Consider the following 12274-nt stretch of genomic DNA (forward strand, 5'->3'; position numbering starts at 1 on the left):
ACAATCGTCCATAATTCTATAGAAATCGCATTTTTAAGTTCATGCCTGAAAAATAGTACCTCGTGTAACTTTTGTTCCCGTCGATAAAATTTTTCAAAAACTTCAGTCATGATAGCTTTACATTTCAACAATCACTCTGCAAAATTTCAACAAAAAATGTAGCGTATTTTCTGAGATATTACAGTTTAAATGAGAAAAGTCCGAAAAGTCCGATTTTCGTAGAATGACTGTATCTCAGGCCACACAAACTCCAGAAAGCTCAAATTTTGTGATATAGTAGTGTGATAGTTGATCTATCTAACGCAGAAAATTCGATCAAAAAATATCATCAGAGTCAAAAGTTATGGAAGTTCAAAGTCGAAGTGACAGTGCGCGTGCTTCCAATTTCTATACAATTATGAACGGTACTGTATCTTATAAAGGCCCGTGTGTAGGTGAGACTCTGAAGCTTCTGTTACTACACCAACATCTCCAAGTTCTGATAAAGTGCAGTCTTCAGAGGGATAACAGTCGATGTCGTTCACGTATAAATTCTACAAAAGTGGACTAAAACATAACCCTTGCGGGAGACCCATGAAAGAGGTCCTTCTCCATAATCATCTTATGTCAAACGGATAAACGTACCTGAGCGAATTATTAAGTGCCTCAATCTCCCGTCGCAGCGCTTCGGTTTTCTCATTGGTAGCGGCTCGCTCCGATCGCAGCTGCTTGATGTATTCGGCTCCCTTCTGCAACATGGCAGCTTTGCTGAGCTGCAAATGATAAGAATTGAAAATGGGGACAGTTCGACCTCCTAAATCACCTGTAACCGCCCACCTTGGCATTGGGATTTTGCTGCAGCTGCGGAATCAGTGAGTGCAGCATATCGAACCCGTTCTTAATATTGTAGCGACGTTTCTGTTCCGCGTGGATGTGTCCGGAGCGTCGTTGACTGTCCGAACGTGCCTGTTGCTGCTGCAGGTGGAACTTGTGTCCGGCTCCTCCGCTACTTCCGGGGCTAGTATTTCCCGTTTGATGGGACACGTCTGTTAGTAGGCTTGTCAGGGACATTGGGGCATCTTGGTCCATGGTCGTATCGGTGGGGGAATAGGACTGAGTGGCGCCGGTGGAAGATGAAGAGGCGAATGATAGGACCGAGCTGTGGCTCGTGTTACCGCCACCGAAAGATAGCAGAGGTTGCGGCGAATGCTGCGAAGTTGGTTTGCTTTGACTGGGTTGGTGCTGTATCTGGGATGATGAAGGTGAGGTGGGGTTCGCTGAGCTGTGTTTTTGATGGACGTGGGACAGATGCTGTGATTGAGCAACGCTGTGTGATGAAGATTGTTGTTGTACGTTTTGATTGTGGATGGCACTGGATGAAGTACTATGCATTTTGGCCTGCAGTAAGGTACTGGTATCTGGAAAAAGAAAACAAATGAAGATCATTTCATACTACTTCCTTAAAAAAGATAATAGAAACTTACTATTGGTAGTTAGAAGTTGTGCTAAGAGTGCACTACTGGTTGAGTTTAGCATCGGTTCACTGGTGGTAGTGTGAAGAGCTGGTAAAAGATTGGTACCGCTGATGCCCATGATCGAACCGGCTCCGGATGATGTAGCCTGTTTCATGATCATCGAATTGCTTCTACTTCGCAGTTTGGGATTCGGTTTCGGCCGCGGGAAGGCAAAAGTCTCATCTTTAGGCGGCAACGGGAAGGTTGCATTGATGGGCAGACTATTGGAACGGAACATTTCTTTGGTTGGATGCGGAGGGTGCCTCTTTTGTTGCTGTTGCTGCTGCTGTGATGTCTGAGACTGAGGAGACAGCTGCTGGTGCTGTTGAAGCTGGAGATCTTGCAGCTGTTGTTGGGATTGCTCCAATGAAGGTTGCTGACCCATCGCTATTACTTGTGTCTGTTGGTGTCCTTGCGGCGGCGATGCGTGTCGCATGCTTCGTCCAGTGTTGCCATACGGACCAATATTTTGCGAAGGAATTTTGTATGGCTGCGGTTGATGCGCATGATAGGACTTGTGCATTGAAGTGGACGTCGGATGAAGAGATCCTTTGAATGAATCTTGATGCTGTAAGGCTCCGGGAGGTGAATTCATCGGGGGGTAGTTTGGAGCTGTTGGCATCGATATCGATCGCGGTTGTGGCTTTTGGGAATTTAACTGGTTTTGAACCGGTAGCGATTGGCTGTGAGTCAACAGGTTGGAGTTCATACCAGCCATAATCAGGTTGGAATTACTAACACCGGAAGCTGACACACCAGATAGATTCACGATATTGTTTGGACTATCCGAATGTTGCATCTGAAGTCCATAATTCAGCATGTTTGGATTCGACATCGTTGGCATTTGAATAATTCCGATCGGTTGTTGCACCTGGAACTGATTCGAGGCGTATTGACCCGCATTGAATACGTTCGGATTCTGGGATACCAAATTGTAAGCCATTGTTTGATGCGTTGTTGGTGGACACTTGTCGTAATTATGAGGTTCTCGCCTAAAATTGTACGAAAGTTATCTACAAAATTCATTAGAAACGTACAAAAAATACTAACGTATGCTTCAGAAAGCTGCGCGAATATTTCTGCTTGGAATCTTTGTTCAAGTCTTCCTTGGTTTCACTACTGATAACCGTTGAAGCAGAAGGAACGTTTACTAAAATATTCGACTGCTGATGTTGAAGATAGCTTCCGATCGAATTGGTCAACTGCTGCTGTTGCTGATCCTGCTGCCCAAGTGAACTAGTTTGACCAGATGTCGCTAAGGTATTTCCACTGCTCGTTGGAGCGTTCAAATTTTGTGAGTAAATTTTGGCAGAATATTGTATCGTCGGTTGAGAAGAGGCGTTCAAAATGTTCGTTCGCTGTTGCGCCGAATGATCGATATTCATTCCAGAAGTGGCTGGTCCCGTGATGACCGAACTTCCACTAGATCTGTTGACGAAACTTGACGAGCTTGATTGCCCTATGCTGGGAAGCGAGTCGGTAATCTCTTGTATGCTGCTACTACTGTTTGTTGAACTTGGAACTGTACGAAAAAAAATCAATTGAAACATTCCATAGAAGCAAATTCAATTCCCAACTTACCATAAGGACTTATATAGTCAATCGCTCTCAAAATATCCTCGGATCCTTCTTCCGGTACCGTCGCCAATCGAGGAAAATTTAGAAAGTCGAGATCCAAATCCATCAAATCATCAAAATTCGGTTGCAATGGGCCCAAACTGGGCTGTATGAAATCGGCTCGGTTTGCTCCACGAGCTTTAAATTTAAAAAAAAAAACATAATTTAGTTTCAAATTGCAAATAAGATTAAAAGTGGTAACGTACCAATTTCTCGCGAATCGGGAAACGGATACTGCGCTAGTGTTGAAAAGAGCGTATCCGTGGGCATATTATCGGTGATCATAAACGGGGACTCATTGCTGTTCGGTGACCATTCCAGAAAGTCTAACTCACTTGCCTGAGAAATAGAATGAAGGTTACGGCAACTGTTGTTCAAGAATTTAAAAACAAAATGACAAAAAAATTTACGTTTGTGCATTTTGACTTGTCACTTTAAGGCTGATGCTCCAGGAATTCTTTTTTTTTTATTTTTAACATCAATTAACAGATAACATAAAGTAAGCTGTATTCTGGGCATAAAAACTTTATTTTTATGCGTGTATGTATTATGTTTTTTTACTAAAAAAACTGAGCTGCTTTCCACGTGTCTTTTTAGGATTGTATAAGCTTCTGCAAATTATGTAATCTCTATATTTTTGAAATTGGCAAATTCACGTAGTATGTAATCCTTCCCAAGTACGAAACAATTTTAAAACCCTCATCAAACTCAACTCAAGAAACTCAATTTTGATTCAAACTCTCAAAAAACTCTATTTATTCAATTTTCACAATAATCTTACACCAACCCACCTACCTTAAATTTTTCACAAACACAAACTGAGGTTGATCTGCGAACACCTAACGAAGGAATGAGTGCTTTCAATTAGAAATAATCACTTCTTGTTGGAAGTGTGCTCTATTGCTTATCATTACTCAGCTCTACCAAAATCATGGGATTCGGCTGAGATTTCGCATTGCTATTCTGAAATTCGTAAGGGGCGAGTTTAAAAAAAAAACGAACACAATAACGCAAAGCTTATCATGTAAAAGAACTCGAATTTTTCAGCGAGTGCCAGGAAATTTTTTCTTATCGCGGCTTTTTGAAGAAAACGCTAGCTCATCGCTTTGAAAAAAGTTGAATTTGTTAACTCACCCGATTACAAAATTCTGAGTACACTTTTTGTGAGTAGTACAAGCTCAAATATCTAATGTTTACTAGGTAATTGTTCAAATGTTCATTTCAGAACAAGGCAGAAGACGTCCTGCCCGTTGATGAAAAGTGACGAGGAAAGAGTCTCTGCAAAAACCTTTCCTCAGAAATAGACTCTCCCCGAACCATTTTTCCAAACCAAAATTGTCTTTATGTATTAGAATGGTAACTTCAACGATTTCGTGTTCCTTTTGGGGCGTCATAAAGGTACTTTTACAATTTGCATAAAGCCTGAGTCACAAGTAGCGAGAATAAGTTGATGCCGCGTTTTCTGACTCTACACTGTAGAGAGCCGTGTGCGCAGGTCAATTCTCCTCTTTGTGAACTTTGTTCGATTTAAAGGTATTTTCGTTGAGAGTAAGCTGTAAAGACTTTGAACCAAGGGGGTGACAATCTGGTTCTTCTTGCGAACAAGAATCTTTTTCTATCCATCGGGAGAAACGTTTATGGAGTTTTCCTCTCAAAGCAGTACAGAGTTGTAAAAGTCGAAATTTCAACCAATGAGGAACCAGAATGATTGATGTGTTAGTGTGCAATCATTCATTATTCTCTAGGATTTGACATCTAGTCCGGTTCCTTGACAGCAAAATGTCAGGTTTGTTATGGGCCCACAAAATCGTGGGCCCGTAATTTTGATGGTTGTCAAAATCAATGACAAAGGATAGGGCTGTCACCCCCCTGCTTTAAACCATTTTCTGAATAGGGGAGAAAAACAAAATTTATATCACTCAAGATGACATATATGTATTGATATTCAGATTCCCTATCACAATGATTCCTAATGGATTGGGGAAAGAGGGTCTCCCATATTAAATTGACGTAAAATATGTCACATTTAATACAATTTTTATGCTATTTTCATCAAATTTTCTACAATTACAAATTATTAAATCATGAGACAATTTATGGTATTGTTGGACACGTTTTAACATTTCCGACAGGTGATTAATTGTACTTGAAATCTCTGCTTATGTAAAGAGGAACGAGGGGGTCCCATATAAAAACCATTAAAAATGTGACAGAACAATTATCAGACCATTTTAATCAATTTGGTCACATATATAAGACATTTTCTGTTTTTGTAAAGGAGGTCTGCCATGCAAAATAACGAAAAATATAACATAACACGAATAATTTTCTAGAGATTTTCATTTTATCGATGCACATACAAGTTTTGACATGATAAGATGGTTGATTGAATTAGAAAACAAGTTTTGGTAGATTAAGATAACTTATCTATTCTATTTAAAGACCCTGCTCATTTTTTTTTCTAAATCAGCTTTCCTGGTAAATACGTTACATACACTCATCTAGAACAATTTCTGAGAATTTTTCATTAACTTTGGCACACTGTCCAGACTTAATTTAAAGAAAGATTCAATGCTTCGAATGTTATCCCAAGCAACCAAAAGTCACATAGATATTTACTTGAATGAAGGCTTTGTAAGTTACATATTGCCTGACAAAGAGAATCAACTACCCAATTCCCTTGAGTGAACTTTATGTACTCATTATTTAACTTAAAAGTTACAAAAGTGATTTATATATACTTTGTAAGGGAGGGTAGACAAGTGCTCAAAACGGAATTCACTAAGTCACAAAAAGTTCATTTAGGTGCTTTCTTCCTGGCTGGCTGGCTGTCTGGTTGGGCGGGTGCGCTATGACCCCTTCGAGTTTTAGTTTCAGTAAAGACAACATCTAGGCGTGGTTTATTGGTAGCGTGTTTGATTCTCACCTCGAAGATCGGGGTTCGATCCCCAAGCCGGGCAAGTTTTTTTTTCAATAACCAATTTGATACTTGAGTGGCCATTCTGATGCGATATATGTTATATGTAGGAATTTTAGGAAAGAAGCAATTGAGCAATTTGTCGAGTTTGGAATCCGACGCGTGGCATCGTGGCGGCACCATGTATTGCACATAGTAAATAATCAAGAGAAGGTGATATGAACCGATGCCAAGGGTGCAACTGAGATAGAGAGAATTTTTTCCTCCTTTTACGATTTCTTGGAAGCTGAATTAAAAGGCCATTGGAAGCTGAGTAGTAGGTCATTTAGACTTGTTTTGGAACTTGAAAGTATCAATAAGAACTTTAATAGGACGTAGTTCATATCAATGATGGGGCTGAGTAAGCTTTTTTATAACTGTTTTATGGGACTTTTGTTTGCTTGGGATTCGTTTCCTTTCAAAAGAGTTGTAGGATGTTTTGATGATTTTTTATATTGATTACCCTTTCCATTTATTTTTTTACTATTATTTAACCTTTCACATAAAATATTGCATCAATTGAATCACTTTCAGGTCATTTCCTACAGAATATGATTTTTATACGAGTTTTTAAAGAGTGTATTCGAAAAAATACAACACTTAATATTGTTAAAGATGGCGTAGTACCTGAAAATTGTGGGGTTGTTAAAAAAGAAGTTCAAAGCGCAGATATGTGAGGTGTTGATTTCGGAGAAAAATGAGTAGAGCGGAAAAGGTTGCTACTGGCTTTGTAAAGAATGTTTTTGAGTTGAAAAAAAAAGCCAAGTAGGTGAACTGAGAATATGTGATAAAATTCGGAAGAATCTCAGTTATTTAAAAAAGAGAAGATTTAATAAATCGAAGACAAAGGAAAAAAGAGAAAGGGAGTTGTATCCATATTACAGAAAACTGCTTTCAATGCGTGTAAATGATATTCTAGAGCAATTTTCACAAACTTCTGGATCAAAATCTCAATTCTCAAGTTTGAGTGGGGAAGGGATGTATGTTGAAGTTAGAGGTAGTGCTTTATTTCAAATTGGCAATTCAGAGTTTTTTTTACCAATTAAGGAGGGGGGGGGGATGAGGCAATTTAGAAAAAATAGTGAATGACAATTTATGAGAAGAAAACGAAGACAGTGATTGAAATAAAAAACAGGTTTTGCTAAAATCAAGAGTTAACGAAAAAAAAGGGAAGTTTGGAGTAAGGTGTTGGAAAAGAAGAAAAGTTACAAACTAGTGAACTTATGGGGAATCAGTCATTTGTGGCTGAAACGCTAAAACTTTCGCAAGAAAAAGTAACAAAAAATTAATTTTGGTATACTAAGGTAAGGTACAGATATATTCGAGTGTCTTGAGGTAAGATTGGTAAGAAGGTAAGATTATTTTACTATCCAACCATTGCAATTATTAAATATATAATATATGAGCGACCAATCAGTTGCCAGCTGGGCAGGTATCTACACGAATGCGGAATATCTGTCAGAGATTCATAATACTAGAAATGTTATGAATTTTATACGGTTGCGAAACTGTTTGCTCGTTCTACAATTAAGACATACACAAACACAAAACACATTCATTACATGACAGTTCACACGAAGCCATGGTGTCGGGTATGTGGTGATTTGCATTGAAGATTGGCCGAACTAATAATCTAAAGAATGCAATTTAGCTCATACGTTGGCGAAACTGCGGTGAATCCGTGCACCCATGGTGGATTATTTATATACATATATATATATATATATATATATATATATATATATATATATATATATATATATATATATATATATATATATATATATATATATATATATATATATATATATATATATATATATATATATATATATATATATATATATATATATATATATATATATATATATATATATATATATATATATATATATATATATATATATATATATATATATATATATATATATATATATATATATATATATATATATATATATATATATATATATATATATATATATATATATATATATATATATATATATATATACATGTATTCGAAAAAATACAACACTTAGTTTTGTGAATAACTTTTGAATGCCTGGATGAAAATTGTTGAAATTTTCTGTGAAGCTGCCTAGTAATTAAATGTCCACATGTGCAAATTTTCATGACGTTCTGTCAAGTAGTTTTTGAAGTAGCGTCTTATGAAGAAGTTCATCGACTTTAATTTTGGGCACCAAGTGCGCCATCTATAATGCATACTATGACCTACACTTTTTCTAAATCAAGGCTACTTTTGTTTGATTATTATTTCTGTTTCCTGAAGATTGGATTTCAAAACTACTCAAAATTCATAACTTGATCGAAGTTATGGAAAATTTAGCAGATTGTCCTCCTTCGGCACAAAAACAACAAGTTGGACTTGTTATGACTCCATATCTGTTTTCGAGTTATTGCACCTTTCCAGGTCCAACCAAAATAGAGTATCATCTTTTTTTAACCTAGAAGTTTAGGAAGTTTTATTCAAGAATATGGTCGAATTCCGGGAAAACTTCTTTGTATATTCTGGCATTAATTGTGTCAATAGTTATGTAATACTGACTGATTTGCAGCTTCCACAAATCGTCAGATATAAAATTTTTCAATATTTTTTCCTTGTTTATCTCCGGAACATCCAGGTGAGACTTATCAATGAAAAGTTTTTGCGTTGAAACCTGTCAGGTGTCCGCTGAAGGGTTCGTTTTGCTGTCTTTTACGTTTTTTGATTATGTAATATTTTGCTCACGATTTGACCACCGTATTTTGTTTATTTTAACGGCGGGCAGCTTTTTTACTTTGCAGTAATGAGATCAGGTCTGTTTATGAGTCAGCTAGACGAGTTAGTCAAACTTTTTTTTGTCACCTCCCCGTCTAATAAAACCTCTAACATTCCCTACCTTCATGGAATCATTCATCTTCACTTCACAAAAAGTGAAAATTTGAAATGAATTAACTCACCATTAGATCTTCTAGGACTCCATGAACGATTTACCTTATGAACTTTGGTCGAATAGTTGATTTCTAGCTGTTTTAAGGTCTCCCACTGGGAATTTTCAGAATTTTCGTGATCCTGCTCAAAAAATTTAATCAATGAGCTTCTATACTGGACGATATCTCCAAAACTGCTTGACAGAAAGTCGCAAAAAATTGCACAGGTTTTGCATTTTTCTTTTCTAAAAAAACTCCTTAAGAAATAAATTTTTTTTTTGAAAAGTTTTCAATGCTTGGAAAACGGGGCTCTTAGTCCAAAATATTCGCTTTTAAATTATTTCCTGTATCAATATTTGCTTGATATTCGAATTAAATTGTTTACATATAAATAAAAAAAAATACTACTCTGATCTCTCTTTTTTCTCTTTTTCTCCCTTCAAATAACAATATACCCGATTTTGGTATATTCATATAAAAATCGATAAAACATCAATTTTGAAATTATTGAAAGTTTATAGTGTCCTAAAAAATTAATACAAGTTGGGACATTAAAAAAAACAGCCGAACCTTTTGATTTGAAATAATAAATTTTCGATTTCGATACTGAGAATTTTTACAATCATAAAATGAACTATTTGACAGACCGAAAGTATATTTATACAACAACAGTAGTTCTTTTCAAAATTGTAAGATTGAAAAAATCAATTATAATAAAAAAAAATCTGAAATACCAAAACTGCTTCTTTTGTAAAAGTTGAAAAAAAAATCATAAATTGGCCTAAATGAGAAAAATACATTTTTTTTTAATGAAGGCACTTGGGCTGGAACAAATATCAATTTCTTCTTTTGTCAGCCCCCCTACCCCCTCCGAAATTTAAAAAAACTCGAATGGGGATATAAAGTTATGTAAGTTTGAAGTAATTTATTTGAATTTCGATAAAAAACATTCCAATATCTGAAAGATTAAAAGACCAAAAATCAAATAAAAGAAGAAGGATGTTATTTCACCTTTTGTTTTCTTGATTTGATTGAATTATTCGATAAAAAATTACTTGTTTATAAGTTTTGTGCAACGATATAGAATGCATACAAGCTTGCAATTTATTAAAATTTGTTTGTTTTTCGCATTATTTTTTACTGTCCACCCCCCCTCGAGATGTTTCAACTCCGAGTGACAAAAGAAGGATTTGAAATTTCTTCCGGCCTTATTACAAAACCAATTCCAAATCCAAACTAAAATTTATTCGACATTGAACCTCAAATATTCAAACTGAAGCTAAGCTTTCTTTTCAAAAAGTTTCTTAAAATCTCAATAATTTCGACAGAATTTGTAAAGTTTTGCGAATGCTGTAGCAGAGCACACCGGGTCAGCTTATGTAAAATAAACTCACTCAATTCATATAAGAAACCGATTTATCGTTAAAAACGATGAATTCCAAATTATGTCCGGTGACGCATAGAGGATGATTTTTTTTAAATTTTTGCAAAACGTTACATTAATAATTTATTTTCGATCAGAAAATGTTACATTTAGTATCATGACATATTGCTATAGAATAAGCTTACCAGCTGGTCCGGATATTCAATACAAAATGTGGGTAAATTTCGATCCATTACAGTTGCCCGGATTTCGTGTAAAAAATCTCGGAATCTCCTCGGATTTATTCATATTTTTAGCCAACTTTAACAATAAACTAAACTAAAATGGACCGATTGTAATTCTTTTTCAATGTGAAAAACGAATTTTTAATGCATTAAATACACTTTTAATACATTTTTTAAGAGTTTGAAAGTTAGGCCATATACTTTAAGCTGACCTTTGATTTTGACTTGAACCCTTTAATGCATGACTTTTTTTAAATGGGAATTGCAGTAATTGTTATTTTGAGTATTATAAAAGTAATGCCCAATCAAAGTTGAAAAATTATTTTTGAAATTCTTAGTTCATTTCAATACGATTCTGCTAATTTCTTGAAAACTGTTAAGTTCGTGTGTACAGGTCGAAGGTTCAAGGAAGAAGAGAGTTGAGTCTAACATGAAGTGCTGATGATAGCGACGAATGACTACCAGTGTTGCCAGTTATACAGATTTTTTTTTGCTCTTAACGTATTTAAATGTAGTTTATTGTGGATAACATATTGTACTGAACATACTCCCCCAGCGCAAATGTTTACTGCTCTATAGGAAGAAGGCATAACTTAGCAATAGATCTTTTAGTTAAACCTTTTATAGTTTTGAGAGCAACAACTCTCACTCGACCATCTGGTCCAGGATAAACCTCAGTTATACGACCAGTGAGCCATACACATGGAGGAAGATTATCTTCCTTGATCAAACATAACTGTCCGACTAGAAGATCAGGTTCTTGATTCGCCATCCTTTTAGTACGCTGTTGTAGATTGTTAAGATACTCTTGTCTCCATCGGCGCCAAAATAGTTGTACATTTTTCTGTATAAGTTGTAATCTTGATAATGGTTTCGACGGAGCCAATAAAAAATCTTCGTCAGGCATTGATACCATTGGTTCCCCGATGAGGAAATGTCCAGGTGTCAATGGACACGGATCCTGAATATCCATAGACATAGGGGAGATCGGCCTCGAATTGAGACATCCTTCAATTTGTTTCAAAAGTGTTAGCATTTCTTCATAAGTTGGTGTCGTGGCTCCCAAGACTCTTTTGATGTGAAATTTAACACTTTTTATCCCTGCTTCCCAAATGCCACCAAACAAGGGTGAACGCGGGGGAATAAATTTCCATTCGATTTCCTCCATGGTGCAATAAGATTGGATATCGGGTTCTACTTGTTCACGGAATGTTCTCATTAACTCTTTAATTTCAGTTTTGGACCCGGTGAAGTTTGTTGCATTGTCACAGTATATGGTGGAACAGCGACCACGCACTCCTGCAAATCTTCTTAATGCGGCTATAAAGGACGCGCTCGACAAGCCGGTTACGAGTTCTAAATGTATTGCACGAGTTCGGAGACAAATGAAGAGTGCGAAATATGCCTTGATGGTCTTCTGCGTACGTAGTTTTCTTTGATGTTGAACGGTCCCCCGAAATCTACTCCACATACTTTAAAAGGTCTACCGGGATTAATTCGGTCCTCGGGAATTTGACCCATGATTTGTTTGACCGGTTTGGGATTGCTACGGAAACAAGTTACGCACTGATGGATGATCTTACGCACAAAACTTTTCCCGTTCAGAATCCAATATCTCAAACGAACTGTATAAAGTAATGCCTGTGGGCCAGCATGCAAGGTTGAT

General features: G+C 36.4%; 2 protein-coding genes across 3 annotated transcripts in view; one reads left to right on the forward strand and one right to left on the reverse strand.

Annotated features, from left to right (window-relative positions):
• Nucleotides 1-12274, forward strand: part of LOC129743455 (gustatory receptor 68a-like) — a 90701-nt gene that overhangs the window by 70944 nt on the left and 7483 nt on the right. The gene's annotated exons all lie outside the window — the stretch shown is intronic.
• Nucleotides 1-12274, reverse strand: part of LOC129743453 (MLX-interacting protein) — a 102751-nt gene that overhangs the window by 9444 nt on the left and 81033 nt on the right. For both annotated transcript variants that reach the window (XM_055735489.1, XM_055735490.1), the window contains 6 exons: nt 3317-3449; nt 3075-3248; nt 2544-3015; nt 1464-2485; nt 817-1397; nt 625-752 (listed from right to left, as the gene is read on the reverse strand). In XM_055735489.1, coding sequence (XP_055591464.1) covers nt 625-752; nt 817-1397; nt 1464-2485; nt 2544-3015; nt 3075-3248; nt 3317-3449 — 2510 coding nt within the window. The remainder of the gene's footprint in view (nt 1-624; nt 753-816; nt 1398-1463; nt 2486-2543; nt 3016-3074; nt 3249-3316; nt 3450-12274) is intronic.

The sequence above is a fragment of the Uranotaenia lowii genome, chromosome 2, assembly GCF_029784155.1.
Source record: "Uranotaenia lowii strain MFRU-FL chromosome 2, ASM2978415v1, whole genome shotgun sequence".
NCBI lineage: Eukaryota > Metazoa > Arthropoda > Insecta > Diptera > Culicidae > Uranotaenia > Uranotaenia lowii.